Source organism: Canis lupus, chromosome 23 (genome assembly GCF_003254725.2).
Source record: "Canis lupus dingo isolate Sandy chromosome 23, ASM325472v2, whole genome shotgun sequence".
Lineage (NCBI taxonomy): Eukaryota > Metazoa > Chordata > Mammalia > Carnivora > Canidae > Canis > Canis lupus.
Genome location: NC_064265.1, coordinates 2,121,326 through 2,146,405, shown reverse-complemented (window position 1 = coordinate 2,146,405; position 25,080 = coordinate 2,121,326). Strand labels below are relative to the sequence as shown.

Sequence of the window (25,080 nt, the reverse complement as noted above, 5' to 3'; positions counted from 1 at the left end):
ATGTCTGCCTTTGGCTCAGGTCATGACCCCAAAGTCCTGGGATTGAGCCCCAAGTTGGGCTCACTGTTCAATGGGAAGTCTGCTTCTCCCTCTCCTGCTCCCCTGCTTGTGCTCTCTCTCTGTCAAATAAATAAATAAAATCTTTTTTTAAAAAAAGGAATTAGTTTTTAAATGTTTGTTAAGTTAATAAGAAAGATTATTTAAAAGTTTGAATTTTATCATGACTTTTAAAAATTGTATTCTAACTTCAGACAGCAGCATTTGCTTTTCTGAGGTGAAAGATGAATGTAACAAAGTACACTTTGCTTTTTCTCCCAGTCTTGCCTCCAACTTTTTTGTTTAAAAAAAAAAAAAAAAAAAGTTAAGCCTTGTGTCATTGACATTCTCTTCAATAATCTGAATTCCCAAAGACTTATTCTTAATTATGTGTTTAAATTGATTCATTCCCTACTACCAGTCCTTTTACTTTCCTCTAATATTGACTAGTTGGCTAGATTTCAGAGCATTTTTTTTTTTCCAAAAAAGTTCATAATTGCTCTGTTCTTTTAGATCTTGGAAACCTAAGAATGACCTGTCTAAGAAAAAATTTGGTATCAAATTTTCAGTTTACATATTTCCTCTTTACAATTATATAATTCCTACCTGCTCTCTGGCTTTGAATGTTGTGGAAAAGTCTGAAGCCAAACTAATTCTCCATCACCTCTCTCTAAACTGCTGCCACCACTTCTGCCACCACTGTTGTCATCTTCTTTCTCCTTCTCTTCTGTGCTGTCAGTTGTTTCTCCTATTTTCTATCTTGGGATTGGTAATTACATGTCAGTTTTTCCCAGTCGGGATGAACCATTTTGATTTGCAGTATCACATTTACTTAAGATAATTTTTCTGATTGTCTTTGAACTTCATTCCTCTTTATTTCAAGTGCACCAGTTATACTTTTATTGGATTTTTTCTTTCATACTGCTTCTGAAATTTTGGAAATTGAATATTTCCTCAGTAGTTAAATTTTTTCTGCAATAGAAATACCAGTTTTATAATCATGCACAATGCTACCACAAACTTAACGGGGAAGAATGGAGGTATGGTAACCAGAGGGTCTGCTAATAGTTGTGCAAAGAGTTGTTAATGGTTCCAGAATTAAATGAAGGTTAAAATATAATTTCAGATTTATCCCTTTTGTCAACCAGTTGCTAGTTCATATACTATTTTTTTTCCTCACTCTAAGACAGTAAGAGGTTGAAGCCTGTTAGACTTGAGTTTGCATTTAACACGAACAGAAATTAAAGATGGGAGGCTTAGGCTCAGAAGCTCTGGACTGCCTTATTGTTAAAACAGGTGGACAAAGCTAAGTTGATTCAGTTGTTGGGGGAAGTGTTCTCATACCTGGTTAGGGAGATTTTGTAAGATGTTTAAGTTATGTTAGAATGTCTGTTCATTGTTCTCTACAGTGGGTGAAGCCCGTATTAAAATCCAAATAATTAGAAACATATTAGAGCTAACTAACACTTGAACTGATAAGCTTGGCAATGTATATTTTGTGAAATTGATAAAACTTTTGAATTAGCCTATAAACATGGTTGGAGATTTGAGAATGTCTGTAATAGCAAGTGGACTTAGAAAATAGAATTAACTTCCATCACAATTTTATTATATCCTAAAATTTCTGTTGAGTGATCTACAATGGATCATTGAGATTTTAAGAATCTGCCAAATATTCAAGGGAATTATTATGTAGCCACAGAGGAAAAATCAATGTATCTGAAACAAAAATATACAAACTGAAGTACTAAGAATACTAGTAGTTTAGAAAAGAGGGATGAAAAGGCATCTTAGAAAAGTCAAAATTTCTACTGATCGTTGAAATTTGTATTGATTTATATTTAACAAAAGGGAAGAAGGAAGAAGGTTTGGTGGGGGAAGAAAAATAAGAAAAGGTGGGCAGAAGATAATGGTAGATATGAATATGGTTGTGTAGGACAAATTATGAAGCATTTTCCCGACTTTCAGAGTTAGGAGCCCTTTCTGTTCTCATAGCACCTTTTGCTACCTCACTTACGGCACTGATTTTATGATAGTATAATTTACATCTCTCTTACCTGTTAAATTGTTGGACTTCCTGAGGCTAGGAAATGTCCATGTGTTATTTACCTCTACAAGCGCAGTCCCTCATACTCTGAGGGAATTAAACTTTTAATTTTAATTTCTACTATAAAAGGCTATTCCTCAGGCATCTAGATTTAAATATATATAAGTGGAGTCAGTAAATCCATTCTTTGTAAAGCAAATAGATGTTGATGAATAGTAAGGTGATGCCAGATACACCAGTAGAATTGATTCTGGTGATCAGTGAGAATCAGTTATACCACATAAAGAGCCTTGTACATTCTGGAGCTGGTAATAATAAACACAAACTTCTAACACAAACACAAAAATACCTGGGACCAAGGTCATTCAAGTGACTCACAGGTCATTCTTTCTCACCCTTGTATGTTTGGACTCTAGAGTAGGCTATCTTTCAGGATGCTTAACTTGCTCCATTCTCCTTTTCCACTGCATGTCTGAGATACTCTACAGTGCAAAATTTTACACTCAATTATCAAAACTGATATTTAGTGTCTACCCTGTGCTAGATACGCCATTTATTTCACTTAGTTTCAACCTCAGAAGTATTTTACTATTTTAATTTTTTATAGTTGACATATAATGTTATACGTATGTTATATAAATTTCAGGTATACAGCATAGTGACTTAACATCTCCATACCTTAAGCTGTGCTCACCACAAATATAGCAACCATCTGTCACCATACAACACTATTACAGTATCACTGACTATTTCCTATGCTGTGCCTTTTAATCCCATGATTTATTCATTCCATAGCCAGAAGCCTATATCTTCTACTCTCTTTCACCTACTTGTCCCATTCCCCTACCCCCCCTTCCTTCTGGCAACCATCAATTTATTCTCTATAGATTTGATTCTGCCTTTTTTTTTTTTTTAAGATTTAATTTATTTATTCATGAGAGAGAGGCACAGACACAGGCAGAGGGAGAAGCAGGCTCCATTCCATGCAGGGAGCCTGACATGGGACTCAATCCCGGGTCCCCAGGACCACACCCCGGGCGGAAGGCAGCGCCAAACCACTGAGCCACCCGGGCTGCCCCTGATTCTGCTTTTTGTTTATTTGTTTGTTTTTTAGATTCCACATACGAGTGAAATCATATAGTATTTGTCTTTCTCAGTCTGATTTCACTTAACATGATACCCTGTAAATCCATCCATGTTGTTGCAAATAGCATGTTCATCCTTTTTTAATGCTGTGTAATATTTGTGTGTGTGTGTGTACCACGTCTTCTTTATCCATTAATCTATCAACGAATACTTAGTTTGCTTCCGTATTTTGGCTAATGTAAATAATGCTGCAGTAAACATAGAGGTGCATATATTAGTGTTTTCATTTTCTTTCAGCACTAGCATTACTGGATCATATGGTAGTTCTATTTTTAATTTTTTGAGGAACTTCCATACTGTTTTCCACAGTGGCTGCACCAATTTGTGTTCCTACCAACAGCACACAAGCGTTCCTTTTTCTCCACATCCTTACCAACACTTGTTATTTCTTGTGTTTTTTATTTTAACCATTCTGATAGTTGTAAAGTGATCTTTCATTGTGATTTTGATTTGCATTTTTCTGATAATCAGTGATATTGAGCATCTTTTCATGTGTCCATTGGCCATCTGTGTGTCTCCTTTGGAAAAATGTTCAGTTCCTCTAAAACTAGCCATCTTTAAAATTAAATCAAAGTGTTTAACATTCCAAAGGACACAAAGCTATTAACTTAGTAAGGGCTAAGATCTGAACCCAGGGTAATATGCTCTAAAGTTTGTCTCCCCAGCCCAAAACAGACTGCTGGGAGAGTGGCATTTTGGTTATTTCTTTGGCTTTAATTCGATTATAGATTGCCAAAGAATAGTAATTTACTTTTGATCTCTTTTCTCTCCTATCTCTTCCCCTTTAAAGTGGCAGGTGTTGATGCTAGAGGGGTTCCTGGGTGGCTTCAGCCTGGGTCATTATCTCAGGGTCCTAGGATTGAGCCCCACATGGGGCTTGCTACTCAGTGGGGAGTCTGCTGCTTCTTCTCCCCCTGCCCTCCTCTTCACTTATGTTTTCTCTCTCTCTTAAATAAATGATAAAATCCTTTTAAAAAGTAATAAAATGGCAGGTGGGGCAGTATGAAGAAGTGCCATTCTGATTTTTACTTTTTTCTCTTTTGGACCACATAAACCATTGTTATTGTCTTTGCCAGAATATATGGTATTGTACTTGATGGAGTGATCGTTTGTAGTATCAGGAGACCTACTACTTCACACCATGGCATCAGGTTAGGCAACCTCTGGCCAATGAATTATCCGGATATGTTTCTCTGCTTTTGGCCACTAATATTTGCAGAATAATTGTAGTACTTTCAAATTAAAGCAATATACTTGCTATACCTATTTATGGTTTTGTTTTACTTGCAAGAATAACCTATGTGTATGGAGCTATACCTATTTGAGGATGTAACTTTCAGGTTAATTAGAAACTGCAAAGCACCCCTGTTCTTCTCTGTTTGAGTCACTTAATTATATTCATGCTATTACTTTAATATCTCACAATTTTTCCTTCCTCTCAATTCTCACTGCTACTGTCTTATTCATCTTTCTCTTAGAGTATTGTAATGAGCTTCTGATTAATCTTCCTGAATTCTCTTAGTTTATCCTCCTTCATAGTGATATTCCGAAATAGAAATTGATCTGCCAGTGACAACTACATTGCTTCAGTGGCTTTCAGCCACCTGAAGATAGTCTAAATTGCTTGGCATGTCTTTTTAAGGCTCTTTAGGGGATTACATCTACTTTCTCTTTGACAACTATGGTTTTAGGAAGGAGGAAAGGGGAGCAAAAAAGCTAATGAAAGATAAGCACAACAAGCAGTTCACTGTTTTCACAATATGTCATGTACTTGAATTCTTTTGCATATGTTTCTTTTTTTTCTTTTTTTTTTTTTTAAGGTTTTATTTATCCGAGGGAGAGAAAGAGGACAAACAGGGCTAGGGCAGAGAGAGAGGGAGAAGCAGATTCCCCACTGAGCAGGGAGCCCAATGGAGAGCTCAATCCCAGGCCCTCAGGATCATGACCTGAGCCAAAGGTGGATGCTTAACTGACTGAGCCACCGAGGTACCCCTGCATGGGTTTCTTTATCTGGAAGTCCCTTTTTATTCAGTTATCTTTCAAACCTCCTCTGAGCTGTTATTCTAGTAATTTGTTCCAGTAGTTCCCTTGGCATATATCTCAGTATATCCTTTCTACTTGTATGTAAGGCTTCTTTATACTAGGAGTTCCTAGATAGAAGAGAGGCATCTTCATTTGGGTCTCCCTAGTGTCTGGCCAGGAAAATGTCAGGTGCTGAGTATATGGAGAGCAACTAGACACACAGAGGCTTTGTCCTCACTGAGCTTTTGATTTACCAAGAGAGGCAGATAGTTAAGCAAGTACAGTCAGATATGATTGCATGTTGCATATTGAGAAGTACAAGATATTTAAGACTTCCTGGTCAAAATGACTTTAAGATGAATATTAAAGGAATTAGCCAATTGGTGAAGAAAAGTAAATAGAATTTTTTAAAAGATTTTATTTATATATTCATGACGTGGATGGAACTGGAGGGTATTATGCTGAGTGAAATAAGTCAATCGGAGAAGGACAAACATTATATGTTCTCATTTATTTGGGGAATATAAATAATAGTGAAAGCGAATAGAAGGGAAGGGAGAAGAAATGGGTAGGAAATATCAAAAAGGGAGACAGAACATAAAGACTCCTAACTCTGGGAAACGAACTAGGGGTGGTGGAAGGGGAGGAGAGTGGGGGGTGGGGGTGAATGGGTGACGGGCACTGATGGGGGCACTTGACGGGATGAGCACTGGGTGTTATTCTGTATGTTGGCAAATTGAACACCAATAAAAAATAAATGTATTATTTTTTAAAAAAGATTTTATTTATATATTCATGAAAGACACAGAGAGAGAGGCAGAGACATGGGCAGAGGGAGAAGCAGGCTCCTCACAGGGAGCCCAATGCGGGACTCAGTCTGGGAAACCCGGGATCACGCCCTGAGCCGAAGACAGATGCACAACTGCTGAGCCATCCAGGCGTCCCTAGAATTTTGTCACAGATGGAAGAAATAGCCAATATAAAAACCCACAGGGAAAGACCTGTCACAACTGAGAAACAGAAATAGTGTCTGGTGGCTTAGAGTTCCTATGGCAAGAAATAAAGCTACAAAACGTGTGGAAAGCTCAGTCATTAAGGGCTTTTCAAATAGGATGACCATAGAATTTATTTTCTGAGCCGCAACTTTTGAGAATGAAAAGAGGAATTTTTAATAATATATGCCAGGACAACAGGCATAAACTGACCATCCTAGATAAACTGGAAGTCATCGTGAATTTGAACTTTATCCTAAGAGCATATGGAGATTTGCCAAAGGACATGATGATTTCAGACAGAGATGGGAGTGTATTTGAGAGAGATTTAGGACTTGAAAAATTGATTAATCTGATTGGTTAATCAGAGGTAGGAGTTAAGGATGATACCTGGTTCCTCTTATTTCAAAGAAAGGCATTACAACTCTCTGATATGAAGGAGAAGGATTGGGGATGTGTTCTGGTCATGATGTAAACATGTTGAGTTGCAGAGACCTTTGAAATACTAAAATGGAGACAAGTCTAAATAAAAGAGGAAAAGAATTAGGGGAGGAGATTTGTACATTAGGAGTCTTCTGTTTGTATTATTATCTTCTCATTCTTTAAACTATATATTTCTGATTGTTTCTAGATCTTATGTCAGGGAGCAAATACTTCATATTTTCCAAAGACTGTAAAGAATGATGTTTATAAAATGTTTTATTTGGTTTTTCTCTTTCATGAGAAGGAAGTAATCCTGAACCAATTGGCATTTGTAGAGCTGTAGGATAGGTTTAATAAAGCTAACTTATTAAATAAAAAAAAATGGTAGGATTATGGTGTTTATTATATTTTATTCTGTGTACATTTATGTATTTATTTTTTTTTAAATGGAATCATGTTTGGCCATTTGTTTTTGAATTGGCTCCTATGGATGTAGTTTTCATTTGTTGAGCCTATGCTGTTGGTTTTAAAAACATTTTATCTTATTTAATCCTCATAATAACCTCATAGATAGGTGATAATTCCCATTTTACAGATACGGTTAGGTTAGACTCAAAGGAATTACATAATATTGCCATAGTTGACACAGTTAAGTGGCAGAACAATATCTGAAACCAGGTTGGTCAAGCTCTGATCTTCATACCCTTGACCTTTAGACCACATGTTGTCTTCAGAGATTAAGAGATTACAAAAAAAAAAAAAAAGATGATTCAAACTGTTCTCAAACTATCTTCCTTTTACACTGGCAGTAAAAAATATATATACACATACTTTAGAATAGAAGTTAAACATCAGCTCGTATTGGTGTAATAGTTTAAAATTGTTTTGAATGCTTGGTATATGTCATCAGGTTCTCTCTGAGTAACAGTTTGATATGGCAGCACTCCCTAACAATTGTGGTATATGTGTGTGATTAAAGAACCAAATGAGTACTCTATTTAGGTGTGCTGGATTCTGAGCTCCGTGCAGAAGACCTCTATCCTTGGAGGACTTAAGCTGATGTTCACCAGCTATTAAAGCTGGTAATATATAATGTTTAGAGAAGTAGATCTGTGTAGAATCTGTTATAATGTTCAAGCTCTGTTTGCTTTATAGTAGAAAACTTCCTATACTGGATCCGGATTGATGAAGTCAGAGATCTGTGCTTCTTTATCAGCAGGTAAAATTTGACTTTTTTGAAATATGCAATATTGAAGTATCTTTTTGTATCTCTATTCAGGCCTAATCAAATGAATTAAATAGGAAGCTCTTCATTTTAGAGTCTGTTAACTATATGTTTTACAGTTTGTCAGTTTTCCTCAGTTTTAGTTGCTTGGTTGGCAGATAAGATTTTGAGAAATTTTCCATTTGATTAGTTAGTAAATAACTTTGTTAGGTTTTATCTACAAAAGAGATCATTGACCTTAGAAACTTTTGTGGCTGTATTTTGAAATGGAAATACATGTTAAAGCTTTGTCACATTTTAAATCTGAATCTTTTTAAGAGTTTTTATAATTAACAGTTAATCGTAAGTTTAAATACCTGGATCTTTACTTCACAGGAAATATTTTCAAAGTTAATTGTATTTTGATTTTCAGGTTTTAAAAATATATTGAACATAGCTGGGCATAAGAAACATTCTTACATTTATCTTGGTATATCTCAATTTTGTCCTAATGCCAATTCTTTTTATACTGTATAATGGAGTTACTTTGAAAGAGAAAGAGGAATAATTATATAGTTTGCTGAAAACTACTTATGTTTGTCACATTGGACTTTAAAAGAATCTGAATTTTAACTCATTTTTAGAACAGTCTTTGAACAATTTAGTCGTTGCACTGTATAAAGCTTCTACAGTTAAATATTATTTCTTTTCAGCAAATGAAATTAAACATGATTCCCAAGGAGAAAACATTTCCTTAGGGAAAGTTACTAATGAGACCTATGGAAGTGAAAAGCTAGGAGACTTCAGTGAAAATGTAAAAGGTTCAGACTTGGATGAAAAGGTACTAGGAAATCTTGCATTTTCTTATTTCCTAATCTAAATGGTGGTGATGCTAAAATTCATCTTAATAGTGCTGTCAGTAGTTCAGACTTGGATGAAAAGGTGCTGTGGAGAATCTTTTGCATTTTCTTATTTTTTGGTCTAAATAGTCGTAATAGAGATTCATCATAACAGCATGGTCAGGTGATAAGTGTCACTACTTTTTATTGAGTAAAAGAATCACATCATTCTGCCCATAGGATATATTGTTTGATCCTTTGTACAAGCACACTGTGAACAGGTATCCTTTGTCTGGGAAAGTGCGATGTTTAATTATGTATTTAGCCTTTTTTTTTTTTTTTTTTTTTTTTTTTGTATCCTGCAGTGGGTCTCAAACCTATGTAAATCTAAATTGTTAATATTTTCCTGCCTCATTAAACACAAAGTACGGAGTATCATTTGATCTTTGAAGCTTAAGAATATCTTAGTGCCCCAGGACTGTGATGTACACATCAGTTAACCACAGATATGGAAGGCATAGAAATTGGAGCTAAACCAAACTTGATGGTGGAACATACCACTGGCATATGATCTGGGGAAAAATTAGATTATTGAGTTTATTCTTGTTTCCTGCCAGAAAATGTGTGTGATTGTCTTAACCTTTTGCATAATTTAACTGACTCATATGCAACTATTTCATATTTTCTTCTTTCTCATTATTCCTCCTTATTTATCCTCACAGCTACCAATCTAGTTTTCTACTTCACCAAGAAAATTGAAGTAACTGGAAAAGAACTTCCTAATTCCCTACCAATACATTAGCCCCCTTAACCTGCATCTGCTCCCAAAATTCCACCTTCTCTTCAATTACAATAGATGATCTAGCCAAGGTTATTCCTTCCACCTGTGTGTTAAAGTCCATATCTTAAAATATTACTCCAGTAATTCTTCTTTTATTATTGGATCATTCTCATCAATATATAAACATGCTGTTTATATATTGATAAATATCTAAAACATATATATATCAAACAAAACAACAACAAAAGTTTCCATAGTCCTATTTTTCTTTTCAGCTGTCATCCTGTTTCTCAAAAGGCTTATCTATATCCACTATCTCTAGTTTCTTTCCTCTGGTTCTCTTGAACCCATTCCAAAGATATTTGCCTTCATTGCAACCAAAACTATCCTTAAACTCTCCAGTGACCTCCTTGTTTGGAGCTAATGGACATTATCTCAATCTTAATCTTACTTAACCTATCATCATTTTTTGTCAGTGATCACACTTTCCTTGAAACCCTGACTTCCAGGGTAAACATATTGCCTGGTTTATTTTCTGCCTTTCTGTCTGCAACTTCCCAGTTGATTTTGCTGGTCTCTCCTGATCTCCCTGACCTCTGTCTATTGCAGTGACCCAGAACCTAGACCACAATGTGTTCTTTCCTATCTAGATTTGCTCCTTAGATGGTCTCATCCAACCTCATTGCATTAAATGCCATCTCTGTACTAAGACTCTCAAATTTGTAACTGCAGCCTGAACTACTTCTCTGAACTACTTACCTTTATGTCTAGTTGCCTACTGGATCCACTTAGATTTCCAATTAGACATCTCAAATTTAACTGTTCAGACTGAATTTCTGGAACATCTATATACAGCTTACCAGCTTACCTTATTTCAGTTGAGGACACATACAGACTGAAAGCAAAGGGATGGAATGGCTGTTAACCAAAAGACGAGAAATAACATGCCAGTAAAGATGTGGAGAAAAAGGAACTTTCTTTATAGGAGTATAAATTGGTACAACTACTATGGAAGAAAAATATAACAGTTCCTTAAAATATTAAAAATAGAACTACCACACAATTTAGCATTTCAACTACCAAGTATACAAAGAAAACAAATTTTAATCAGAAAGATACATGCATCTCTGTATTCACCGCAGTATTACTTACCAGCATTACACTGAGTAAAATAAATTGGACAGAGAAAAACATACCGTATGATCTCACTTTTAAGTGGAATCAAGACAAAACCTAGAATCAAAGATACAGAAAACAGATTCATGGTTGCCAGAAAGGAGGGGGAGGTTGTGATGGGGCAAAATCCATAAAAGGAGTCAAAAAATACAAACTTCCAGTTATAGAATAAATATATGGCATAAGGGATACAGTGATTCACTTTGTATATGACAGATGGTAATTAGACCTACTGTGATCATTTTGTAGTATATACAAATGTCAAAGCACTATGTTGTATACTTGAAACTAAGGTGATATTTGTGTGTCAGTTTTACCTCAATAAAAAATTAAATAATTTGTAAAAATTTTTTTAAAAACTGAACTTCTGTTATACATCCCCTCCTTATAACAGACCGGTTTTTCCTGTAATAATCCCTTTTTCTGTTAATGACAACTCCATCCTTTTATAATTACTCAGGTTCAAAACCTTAGATCTCCTTACTTTTTCTCTCAGTCCATATCCAGACTGTAAAGGAAGCCTGCAGGTTTTATCTCAGATAATGTCTAGAAACTCTACTTTTCATCACCCCCAATGACCACACAGGCCCAAGATAATGTAATCTCTTGCCTGAATTATTGCAATCACCTTCTAATAGGTTTGCTTCTAATTTTGTCCTCTTATAGTTTATTCTCAATGCAGCATAAGTTAGATAATGTTATTCTTCTGCTTCAGACTGTCCATTGGTTTGTAATGACATTTAGATTCAAAGCCAGACAGAGCCTTTACTACCACGTGCGGTACTCTTTCTCATCTCTTGTACTACTGTCCATATTCTTTTCACTCTCACCATCGGAGCCTCCTTGCTGTTCTTGGAACATACCAAGGCTTTCTCCCACTTCAGGGCCTTGCCCTTGCCATTATCTGCCTGTAATGTTCTTCTAAAAATAGTATAGTTCTCTTACTTCCATCACATCTTTACTCAGATTTCATGTTCTCAGAGATAACTTACCTGGCCATCCAACCTAAAACTTCAGTGTTCTCCTTTCTCCTAGCATTTCTTTTTTCTTTTATTTTTTTTAAGATTTTATTTATTTATTCATGAGAGAGAAAGAGAGAGAGAGAGAGAGGCAGAGACACAGGCAGAGGGAGAAGCAGGCTCCCCACAAAGAGCCCGATGCAGGACTTGATAGACCCCGGGATCACGCCCTGAGCTGAAGGCAGATGCTCAACCACTGAGCCATCCAGGTGTCCCACTCCTAGAATTTCTTAATTCCCCCTCTCACATTCACTATGATTTAACATTGTAAATATTTACTTATGTTTATATCCTCTTGCTAGAGTGAAACTCCATGAAAGCAAGGATTTTTGTTCATTTTGCTTACTACTTCATCTCTAGCACCTAGAGTAGTAGCTGGTACAGAGTAGTGACACAAATAATTGTTGAATGCATACTGTTTGTGAACTCCATTTAAAAATAGTCTTTAAGTGCTAGAAGTGTCCTGTAACACAGATAATCTCACAAGGTACTTGCTTAATGGTTTGGTGATGATAACAACCAGTATGTACTGAGCCTTTGTTATATGTCAGCCAGCCACTGTTAAATATCTAGCAAAGGTTATCATGTTTTATCCACATAATATAACAAGGTGCTGTTCAGGAGTCCCCAAGGCCACCCTCAGATTTAGTGATTTGCTAGAATTTGCAGAGGTTAGCAAAGCTGTTATACTCAAGATTATATTTTATTACGGTGAAGAAATGCACATTAAAATCCACGAATAAAAAAAAATAATAAAATAAAATAAAATCCACGAATAAATCACTCTGTCCATGAGAAACCAGGCACAAGTTTCCAGTTGTCCTCTTCCATGTGGACGCTGCTTACTTCTCCCAGCAAAGATGCATGACAATAACAGTATTGCTAACCAAGGGAACTTACTTGAGGCCTGGTCAGAGTCTTTATTGGGGTCAGTCACATTGGTATGGCTGGCTGCCTGCATGGCTGACCTTAGTCACTTGGTTTCTCCAGACCCTTCAGAGGTCAAGCTGTTGTCACAAGGCCCCCACTGTAAATCACATTGTTTTAGATCATCTGGAGTGACTGAAGGCCCCTACATGAATTGCATTGTCAGCATACACTGCCTGGTCCCAGGCCCCTAGTTAAACAAAGACGCATTTATCAGGCAGCATATTCCAAAGGCTTAAGTTACCTCCAAGGAGTAGGTCAAAGGCTAAACCTTCATTGCACACAGTATAGACAACTCTGACTTGCTGAGATAGTCCTTTGCTGGACATGGGGTGTGTACTGTTATTTTCTTTTGTAGATAAAAGAAACCTGAGATTTGAGTCAGTTTCTTGTCCATAGTCACATAGCAGAGTTCCTTGACACTATAGGTAGGCAAAGTTTTCTTTAAAGGGCTAAATGGCAAATACCTATATGGCTCTGTGGGCTATATAGTTGTGGTTGCAATTACTCAACTCTGCCATTGTAGCAAGAAGCCATAGACCATATATAAACAAATAGTAGTTGCTATGTTCAGATAAATCTTTATTTACAAAAACAGGCAGCCTGCAGGCTGTAGCTTTCCAACCCTTGCTCTTAAGTATTAAAAAAAAGAAGAAGAAAAGAAAAGAAACAGTTTGTACTTTATTTAAAGCTGAGGAAAAGATTTAATCCATTCACTCCTGCAAGCATAGATTTTAGGAGATGTCTGCCAGAATTCACTGAATTTTTAACACTGTAAATATTTTAAAGATGTAGACTATTTTTGGCATTGGCTCTTTTAAAAATAATCTGCAGAATCATTTAGTTGCTTCCTGGTATAGTAAGATTTCTTGGTTTTGCTTAAAAGAAAGGGATGATGCATTTATCTTTCTAATACCATGGTAAGCTTCAAAGTACCAACTCCTTAAAAAAATACATGACCAGGTAATAATATTTATCTTTAAGATATTTGGCCCCCAAGTTTCAGAATTAAACTTTATTCGTATCTCTCACCTTCATTTTAGTAGTTTATTTTTTTTTTTTAGGAGTTTATTAGGTTAACTTCAGGACATATGTATGGCCTAGCACTTCCCTGCATTTATATACAGTTTTCTGTGCATTTTCAGATATACTTCATGATTGATCTTTTATGTATCTGTTAATTTATATAATAAATATGGAATATATATATGCTCTGTTTTTCAGAGAGCTTGTTTTTATTTTGTCTTATATGTCCATTAAACCCAGAATCCATATGTAACAATTTTTAAGTTTACCATGGTAGTAGTAATTGCTTAATGAGTCTAGTTTTGAACCCCAGATAAAATGCTAGTATACTCTTCTGTTAGCTTTTAATTTTGAGATAATTGTAGATTCCCAGGAAATGGCAAAAGTAGTATACAGAGGACCCATGGACCCTTCACCTAGTTTTTCCCTGTGATTACATTTTTAAGTACAGTATCAAAACCAAGAATCTGATATTAAATGTAAGTATATATACTTCTGTGTATTTTAGTAAGTGGGCAGATTTTTGTAGCCACTACTGCAATCAAGATAAAGAATTATTCCATCACTACAATGATCTCCCTTATATTATTCCTCGGTTACACCTTTCTCCTTACCTCTGACATTCCTAACCTTAGCAACCATTAATCTGTTTCCCATCTCTGTAATTTTGGTATTTTGAAATAGATGTAGATTTACTGGAGGTTGTCTAGAAGATTATTAATTTTATTGCTATTCCAAAAGAACTAGCTTTGGTTTTATTGATTTTTTTTTTCTCTATTGCTTTGTTTCTATTTCACTGATTTCAGCTGATCATTATTTTCTCCTTTTTTTTGCTTACTTTGGATTTAATTTGCCCTTCTTAACCTCTTAAGGTTGCAACCTCTTAAGGTCATTGATTTAAAATTTATTTCCCGAGACAATTTAGTGCTATAAATTTATCCATGAATAGGGCCTTAGCAGCATCCCATATTCTTTTAACTTTGAAATGGTTATAGATTCACATGTGGTGGTAAGAAATAACAGGGAAAGATCTCGTGTACCCTTTACCAGTTTTCCCCAATGTAACATTACAAAACCATAGTACAATATCACACCAGAGTATTGACTTTTTTTTTTTTTTAGTATTGACGTTAATTTAGCAGAGGTATAAAGCATTTCCATCACCACAAGGAACTCTCCTGTTGCCCTTATAGCCATGCCTACTTTCTTCCTGCCTACTCCTAAACTCTCCTGAACCCATGACAACCACTAATCTGTTCTCCATTTCTATAATTTTGTCATTTTAAGAAAGTTACATAAATGGAATCATTCAGTATGTAACCTCTTCAGATTTTTTTTACCCAGCATAATCCTCTGGATATTCATCAAGTTTGTTTCATGCATCAATAGTTGATTCATTTTTATTGCTTAGCAGTACTCCATGGGTTGGGTTACCACAGTTTATCTGAAAGCTCTTTCTTCATTGAAGGACATCCACATTGTTTACAGTTTTCGGCTATTACAAATAAAGCTACTATAAACATTTGTTTACCAGTTTTTGGTGAACATAATTTTAAACTTCTCTGGGATAAATCCCCGTCTGCAGTTGCTAGCTGTATGGTAATTGCATGCTAAGGTTTTAATTTAGGTGAACTCAGATTCCTTTTCAAATCTTTGTTCAGTTCTTTTAGCCTTAGCTGGGCTGTTTGGAGTCTACCAGTTCAAAGATACAGTTCAAGGGTCAGTAAGAAATTAGGACAGAATTTATAAGCAGATTTCAGGATTTCCTTTCTTAGGCTCTCTCTTTCCCTGGATTCCCAGCCCTACTTCCCAGTTTATGACCTTGTCCTAAACTTAGCCTTCTGGTTTGTTTCCATAAGGCAAGTTTTTGGCCTTCCCAAGTAGCTCAACCAGGATCTGCCTTCAAGAATAAAGCTATGAAAGCAAAAGAGTTAGCTAGTGCTTGCTATTCCTTCTTTCCAAGTGGAGAATTCCCTCCAGGTTCTGCCAGCTTTTCATATGTTTCCAGTGGTTTCAAGCAGAGATTTTTATATTTTACCTAGTTTTTACCTACAGGAGGATTAGCCCAATAAGACATACTCTACCATTTCTCAAAGTATATTGTATATCCTTTTTAATTTTATGTAAATGGTAGCATACCATTCTTTACCTTGCTTTTTAAACTTAGTATATAATGGAGTATTTCTTTTCAATGTATGTAATTATGCCTTATTTTTATAATTACATAATTATCTACTGCATGGATATACTCTATTCAACAAGTTCCACTATTAGTGGACATGTGGTTGTTCCCATTTTTTGCTATTTAAATATTGCTGCATTATGTATCCTTGAACATAAGGCATTTTGTGTATGTGCAGGCATTTTTAGATTCTTAGAAGTAGAATTGTCAGATTGGCCTACATAGAGATGGCTGTGATTTATACTTTCAATAACATTGGGTGAGAATGCCAGTTTTCTCCCCACACAACTAACGAACTTAGTATTAAAATTTTTGTCCCATCTGTCTATTTTTACAAGTGACTTTTAGTTTCAATTTGCTTTTCTCTTAGGAGACTAAGCATCTTTTAGTATGTTTAAAGGCCATTTTTAAATGAACTTTCTTTTTATGTGTTTTGCCCATTTTTCTTCTGAGATTTTGATCTTTTTTTACTTGTAGGAACTTTTCATATATTAAACATCCTTACGTCACTCACAGGGAAATACAAATCAAAACTACAATGAAATATCACCTCATACCTATCAGAAGGGCTGAAATTAACAACACAAGACCAACAGATGTTGGCAAGGATGCAGAGAAAAGGGAACCCTGCTACACTGTTGGTGGGAATGCAAACTGGTGCAGCCACTCTGGAGAACAGTATGGAGGGTCCCAAAAAAGTTAATAGAAACTACCCTATGATGTAGCAATTGCACTACTAGGTATTTGCCCAAAGGATACAAAAATACTGGTTTGAAGGGATATGTCCACCTTGATGTTCATAGCATTATCAACAATAGCCAAATCTGGAAAGAGCCCAGATGTTCATTAACTGATGAATGGATAAACAGAATGCTGAATATATATTATATACAGAACAGAATATTATTTAGTCATTTAAAAAGAATGAAATCTTGCCATTTGCAATGACATGATGGAGCTAGAGAATATTATGCCAAGCAAAATAGGTCATATAGATAAATACTCTGATTTCACTCATATGTAGAATTTAAGAAACAAAACAGATGAACATGGGATGGGGGAAGAGAGGCAAACCATAAAACAGACTTTTAGCTATAGAGAACAAACAGGGTTGTTGGAGGAGAGATGGGCAGGGGTATGGGTTAAATTGGTGATGGGTATTAAGGAAGGCATTTGTTGTGATGAGCTCTGGATATTGTATTTAAGTGATGAATCACAAAATTCTACATCTTAAACTAATATTACACTGTATGTTAACTAACTGGAATCTTAAATAAAACTTGAAACTACAAAACACAAAAAATATATTCTTTGTCCTATGTTCCCACACTTTTTCCTATTTTTTGTCTGTTCTGACTTGATTTAGGAGTTTGGCTTTTTTTTTTTTTTTTTTTAACCTTAAAGGAGGTTTTTGGTCAAATCTACTAGTTTTCTCTTCTGATATTTGAGTTATGAGTAATAGAGAAGCCCTTTCCCATTTCAAGATTTAAAGTTTTCTCTTGTATATTTTTCTGGTGTTTTTTTTCTGTTTTTTTATTATGTTTGAATTTTTTTTTGAGATTTTATTTATTCATGAGAGACAGAGAGAAAGGTGGGGGGGGGGGGCAGAGACACAGATATACAGGCAGAGGGAGAAGCAGACTCTATGCAGGGAGCCTGATGTGGGACTCCATCCCAGGACTTCAGGATCACACCCTGGGCCAAAGGCAGGCACTAAACCCCTGAGTCCCCCAGGGATCCCTTATGTTTGAATTTTTATCTTTCTGAATCTAAAATCTATCTTGAGAGAAAGAATGTAGAAACAATGTAACCTTTAAAAAATTTTTTTGATGGATGGCTTTTGTGTACTTTGTAGTCTAGTATAAGAAAATACCAAAAATATTTATATTCACACCTGTTGGTGTGATAATTTATGGTTTCTGCTTTTGGTATCATGCTTAAGTTTTTTCCACTCTTAAAATTATACAAATACCCACCTTTATTTTTTTTGCTATTTTTGTATATTTAAATCTTTACCTAAAAAGTATTTTAACATATGGTGAGTTGGTACCAAACTTATTTTCTACCCAGTTAACTAGCCCATTTTTCTGCTGCCATTTATTGAATCATTTCCTCACAGATTTCAAATGTTATCTTTAATATTCTCAAATTTGTGGGATCCTTGGGTGGCTCAGTGGTTTAGTGCCTGCCTTTGGCCCAGGGCATAATTCTGGAGTCCCCGGATCAAGTCCCATGTCGGGCTCCCTGCATGGAGCCTGCTTCTCCCTCTGCCTGTGTCTCTACCTCTGTGTGTGTGTGTGTGTGTGTGTGTGTGTGTGTGTGTGTGTGTGTCTCTCATGAATAAATAAATCTTTTAAAAAAATTTCAAATTTGTATGTGTGGAACTGTTCCTTTTGTTTCATTGATTGCTCAGGTCCTTGTACTAATATCAATCATATTGTCAATTATTTGAAAAATAAAAATAGCAAGCAAAATAAAAATAAGGCTTGCTTTAAAAGACCCTAAGATGTATAATAAATTTAAAATATTTTTTTTGGCCATTCTTATATTCTCTTAAGAGTGCTTTAAACTCACGTGATCAGGGGCATCTGTGTGGCTCAGTAGTTGAGCATCTGCCTTCAGCTCAGGTCGTGATCTTCAGGTCCTGGAGTCTTGCATTGGGCTTCCAGCAGGGAGACTGCTTCTCCCTCTGCCTATGTCTCTGCCTCTCTGTCTCTTGAATAAATAAGTAAAGTCTTAAAAAATATATAAACTCACATGATAAAGTAGTTTTTAAAATATATACATTAATTTGGGGAGAATTAACATCTTTACCTTTAATAGTCTCGTGTAGAACATGGTATATTTTTTTTAATATTTTATGTTTCTCAGTTGATTTTTGTAATTTTCTTTGCAAGGGTTAAAAGTATATGCAGTGTGTATCATTATATCATTACACATATTACAGTAATATGTGTTATGTACTTTTAAAAAAAGAATAGTTGTTGGGGTGCCTGGGTAGTTCAGTTGGTTAAGCGTCAGACTCTTGATTTTTGGCTCAGGTCATGATCTCTCAGAGGATTGTGATATCGAGATGAGTTGAGCTCTGTGGTGGGTATGGAACCTGCTTAAAATTTTCTCTCTCCTCCATCCACCCCTCCCTTTATACCTGCACATGCATACTTTGTCTCTCAAAGAAAAAAAAAGGTTAAAAGAGTACATTTTCAGTGCTCTCATCACAAGGAGAAATTTCTTTTTCTCTTGTTCTTTTTGTTGTAGCTCTATGAGAAAATAGGTGTTAGCTGCAGCTATTGTAATGATTTCACAATGTATGTAAATCCAGCCATCATGCTGTATGCATTAAACTTATACAGTAATATATATCAATTCTCAGCAAGGCTGGAAAAAATTTTTAGTAATTAAAAAATTTAATTTTTCATATAAAGTAAGAATTTAAATGGTTATCTCTGCTCATAATAGGTAATTTGGGGATTTATTTTCTTGTTCCCTGCCTGTTTTTTAAAAGTTTAATATTAGCATGTATAACTTCCTTATAATTAGGCACGATTCCAGAACACTAATGTGAAATGTTTTGAGTATAGTGATAAATGAAATACATTTAATACTTCCAATGAGAAAAATGAATTTGTTCATAAATACCACCTAAAAATAAAAGTCACTTAATGCTTTTTATCTGAATGAAAACAAATGTAACTTTAATTGTTCATAATAATTTTAAATGCCAGTTTATGTAACTATGGTGTCAAAAGCTGAGAAAATTTATGATTTCTATGAGTTTTTCTCTTAAGCAACAGTGGAATTTTTAAGTCAATATTAGTATTTCAAATACTGTAGAGTTGTTTTGTCAGTTGGCCATAAGCTAGTGGTTTAATTAACATCTAATATATCCCAGTAAACCTTATAGATATGGAATACAAAAATATTCACTTGTACTTTTAACCATAATTTTTTCACAGAGTAGATTTTCAGAAAAGGTGACTATTAAAGAAGAAAAAGAAAATATCTTTGAAGTTTACAAAAGGTTTGTACCATTTTTAATTATGTAATTTTAAAATAGTTACATAATTTGTATTTTGAGTGTGTTTTTCATTCTCTGCTCTATGTGCTTGGGCTACCATGCTGTGAGCCATACATAGAGATTATTAATCAGTGTATCAGGTATACCCAGATGTCAGGGATACTTTCAGTTAGTATAAAGCTGTGACAAAGATTTTTGAGCCATTAAAATATTTTTTGAGGAAGGAATAAGGAATAATGATAAAAGAAAAAAGAATGTGTACATGACCTTTGGGAAGGTAGAAAAGTGTCAGAAATCAGATGAATATTGCAGTTTGCAGGTATCTGACATGTTTGCAGTGATTAGTACTAAGAGTTACAGTACACTCACTTGAACATATGCCAATACCAAACTTAAAGGATACCTTGGAGATCACGATCCATCCTGCATGCCTGTTTTGCTGTTGGGGCAAGGTACACTGAGATCAGGTGACAAATGTGTTCAAGTCCTTTTGTGTTAAGGCAGTAGTTTTCAGTGTGATCCTTTATAGCAGCAGCATCAAGTGGGAACATGTTAGAAATGCAAATTACTTGGTTCCATTCCTGACCTGCTGAATCAGAAACTCTGGAGATGGGGCCCATCAGTCTGTGGTTCAGCAAGGCCACCAGCTGATCCTAATATGTGCTCAAGTTTGAGAACCACTGAATGAAGGAAAAGCCTAGGTGAGAATTAGATTGGCACAGAAACCCAGTATGATCCATGACCATTTGAAATTTTAAAAGGGAAAAAATGACAAAAGTTCCCTTTTTTTCCCTCTTATAGGCATTTTGCTTACAACGAAGTAGTGTCATTGCAGTCTGCAGAGTTTTATCATCAGTTTGGCTCTACCACAATGATCAGGAATGTGACATTGGAAAAGTCACTACATTACTCCAGGCTTTAGTCATTCAATCAAAAACAAAATAATTTTACTAGATAATCTCTTCCATCTGTAAAATTCCATAATTCTTGTTTGTTCTATATTATTGTTCTTGTTTTGTTTTGAGGAATGTGGTGTTGATTGCATATATTAATGATGTCCCAAGTTGGAAAAAGAAGTGATAATCTCTTTCCTGTGTAATTTTTAAAAAAGATTTTATTTATTTATTTGAGAGAGAGCATGAGCAGAGGGAGGGACAGAGGGAGAAGCAGACTCCCTGCTGAGCCACCCAGGCACCCCTTGTGTAATTTTTAAGCTTTTTCAATGCTAACTAAGTTTCAGCTGTTGTAAGTGTGGCACCTTCTTTCTGTTTTTTGTTTTTTTTTTTTTTTTTTTTTTCTCCTCTCTGGCCCAGGGAACTCCAGCTGAAAAAGCTTAATAGAATTATTTTTAAGGTAAAATATTGCAGTATCTGAGTGATTTTCGCCTAAAAACTAAGTTCATTCATAACTATCAGTCAGCTTTGAGATACTTTCCACTTTCTCCTTCGCTTCTTTCTTTTTCTAAGTAAGTGAAGCTCCAGAAAACTCCTAAGTTTTTCTGAAACAGGTTATATAGGATCTCACATATTAAAATATAGTCAGAGCTGGTTAAATCTAAGCAACCAAGAACAGCACATTTTTTATACCTTCTTCCCCAAGGAAGCTCTCAGGTACCTGTATAAATTTATTAAATATGCTTGTTCTAAAGAATAATTCATAATTTATTTATTTTACTCTACTATCAATAGAATAATTGGATGATCTTTTCTGGATTAGAATGCTAGCCTAGTTCCTCCTCAGACTTTTTGTCTGGTGTGATCAAAAATACTCTGCTCTAGTTTTAACCCAACAACCTTTCTCCTACCCCTACCCTGGCCATTTAACAAGCACTGAAGAAGGCAAGAACACCTACTGAAGATACTGAAGAATCATAATATGGTAATAGTATACAGCATGGTGTATAACATATACATAGTGTGTTAGGTTGTGTTTCTACTTATTTGATTCTCATTACTTTAATGTTTCTAGAATTTTAAAATCTGATTTTGGCTTTTGTGCTCACACAGTGAAGATTCTAAAAATGCAGCGATCATGGTTGGTGAATGTCATTTGGCAGCACTGGTCCCAAAACCTCTGTGCTTATCAGTGCCACCTTTGAATCTGAGTGCTCATCAAGAAGACCTATTTCTAAAGCCCTGGATGAATGGTACTGTTATCTTAATAAAATTTTATTGGCTTTTGATAACATAGAAACTGTATAGGAGATTTTTTTCATCAAAAACAAAAAAGTAAAAAATATCAAAACACACTTAGAATATGTTAAAATTGGAAAGTTAGTATACCTTTACTTAGAACTTTAGATGGAATAATTTCTTAAATATCTGTGTTTGTGTGATAGCGGTAAAATATAGGATATACCTAAAATATTCATATCTTAGTTGAATATTTTAAAATTTTATAATGTATTTAGAATTTGTGTCAGGTTTTTTTGACGATCCATAATGCTTGAACAAAATAGGCTAGATTGAAGAATGAATTTAGAAGCAATAAAATTTCTTTGTGTAGCCCACACCTAATTCTTCTGTACTTTCCTATTACAGACTTTGTGCTGCCTGGTGTCTTGTGCTACAGCAGCATGCCCAGATGATTGTGTGTTTTATCTTAAAAAGCCTTAATGGTTCTTATAATGAAAATTACAGCAAAACTATGCAGCAGAAACTTGAGCTTGTTCCAAATTCACCTGATGCTACCAAGTGAAAAATGCAATTATTTAAAATAAAAAGTTTTTAAATTATTTTATCTTTAGAGAAAAACATTTCTAAATGTCCTAATTCTCATTTTGAAAGACCAACATTAAGGGATAGGATGCCTAGTGTATCAGTAGCTCAGGTGACCAAAACACAATACCATAGACTGGGTGGCCTAAATGACAGAAATTTATTTCCCACAGTTCTGGAGGCTAAGATCAAGGTTCTGGCAGGGTTCAGTTTCTGGCTCTCTTCCTGGTTTATGGATGGCTGCCTCCTTGCTAAGGCCTCACGTGGCCTTGCCTTGATACATGTGCATGGAGAAAGAGCAAGCTCTCTCATGTCTCTTCTTATAAAGACATTAATTCCATCTGATCAGTGTCTCCCCCTTATGACCCCATTTCATTCTGTAAAAGGCCCGATCTTCAAATAAAGGGTTAGAGCTTGAACATATGAATTTGTAGGGGGTACATAGTTCATTTTGGTAATACCTAGGTTTGTCAGTTTCCTTAGAAATTTTAATTGTGTATCATATATGTGCGTTTAACATAAAGACTATTATTTAAATGCTGTGTTCAGTACTGCTATATAAAGCTTTTAAGAAAGTATCTTCAGCTTAAAATTAGTTTAAGATTTTACATTTAGGCCTAGAAATACTTAAGGAGCATTTTTTATTTCACAGGCACACACTGTAGCATCATAGTCTGTGAACAGAGTATGAGTAGTCCAAAGTAAAACTTTAAAGCAGATAGTAGTGGTAATATTTCATTGTTATGAAGGGAAGAAACTAACATAATGATGTGTGATGTCATTCTTAATCACTTCTAGATTTCAAATTTCCAGGAAAACATTCTTTCCTAAAGCTGCAGAGTCCTGAAACTTGTGAAATTTTTAAGAGGGAAAAAAATGTAGGGGTAAGTCCCCCATTAAAAAAAAAAATAATCCTATAAAAGCACATATTTTGGTTGTATTTCCCTATCATTTTTTTTAAGCACTTCTGGCCATTTACAGATTTTGAATGGCAGTTGGTGGTAAAAAGCAGAAAATGAGTAGTGACTCCGAGGATATTCACAAATAATGTTAAGAAGTTGAAAGAAGGCTGGGTGGGTAGGGTGGAGAGTGAATATACAAAACAAAATATAGGATGGATAGTTCCCTGTGATGGAAGAGAAAGCTAATGATTTAATTAAAGCAGTTTATAGAGAAAGTTTGTTGTAAATATTTTTATTCCGTCATATCTTTGTTACTCAGAAAAGCTGTGGAAAATTTGGATTCTAAGTAAATGCATCTGAAATATGCATATTATAATAGAATAGCTTCTTATAAAAGCAAAAGGGGCCAGGTATATGAGAAAGGGGAGGGAATGCATAAACTTTTAAAAACATGTAACGTAAAACAGTAGTAACTGGAATATTTTACACTGAAGGAAATTGCAAAAATTCGACATCATTTAAAATTTTTGTTTTCATCATTTTAAAAATATCAATTGTTTGGAGTTTTACTTTATCAAGTCAGCAATTTGTCTTGATACTCTTTTGGGTGTATATATTTCTGGTTCCTTCAAATGCTTTCTCACTTGATTATGGTGTTTTGTAATTAACATAAAAAGAAAATATATCTAATTTTCTAGGTGTTCCAGAAGCCCCTAGGGTTGATGCTACCCCATAGATATTGCAAATTTCATTTTAATACATTACGTGGCTGTGAACGATCACAATGCAAGTTTGCTCATGTGCCTGAGCAAGGGGATGAAAAGGTAAAATATGTAATGTCTGTGAAGTAGAGATTGTTTTAATAATCATCTGTTATATGTTTAATTCAGATTTTCTTTGACTCCTGCTAGCATAGATGAGCTTTGCCTAGTTTTGTACTTTATATAAATGAAATCATACAATCTGTATTCTTATTTTTAGTTTCTTTTTGTTCAATATTTTTGAGATTCATCTATATTTTTTAGTTATAAACATTTCTTTCTCATTGCTGTATAATAAATATTCCAGTGTGCGAGTATATCAAAATTATTTTATTGATAAATATTACTTTTGATTCATTTGGGTGGTTTCTAAACCTGCCTGTCTTTTGGTGGATATATATGTGTGTGTGTATATATATATGTATGTATATACATATATATAAACACACACTTTCTGATGGGTTATACTTAAAACTGGAATTGCTGGTTCATAGGATCTGCATATGTACAACTTTAGTCAATATTGCCAAGCAGATTTCTGAAGTGGTCTGCCAAATTACACTCTCACCAGCAATGTTGAAGTGTTCTGGTTGATTCATAGCCTTACCAGCTCTTGGTATTTATCAGCCTTTTAATTTTAACCATTCTGGTGGGTGGGGAGTGATGCCTTCCCTGATGATGATTGATGAAGCTGAGCATCTTTCAAAATCATTAGATGCTTGGATACCCTCTTTTTGGAAATATCTAAGTATTTTGCCTATATTCTATGGGATTGTCTTTTTCTTTCTTTTTTTTTTTTTAAGATTTTATTTATTTATGAGAGACAGAGAGAGAAAGAGAGAGAGAGGCAGAGGGAGAAGCA

The 25,080-nt window shown here is 34.9% G+C and overlaps 1 protein-coding gene across 1 annotated transcript in view; it reads left to right on the top strand.

The window, feature by feature from the left end:
* Window positions 1-25,080, top strand: part of TOPAZ1 (testis and ovary specific TOPAZ 1) — a 77,971-nt gene that overhangs the window by 4,967 nt on the left and 47,924 nt on the right. The window contains 7 exon segments of the mRNA XM_025461469.3: window positions 7,825-7,841; window positions 7,844-7,885; window positions 8,584-8,711; window positions 19,777-19,841; window positions 21,845-21,984; window positions 23,354-23,439; window positions 24,156-24,281. Coding sequence (XP_025317254.3) covers window positions 7,825-7,841; window positions 7,844-7,885; window positions 8,584-8,711; window positions 19,777-19,841; window positions 21,845-21,984; window positions 23,354-23,439; window positions 24,156-24,281 — 604 coding nt within the window.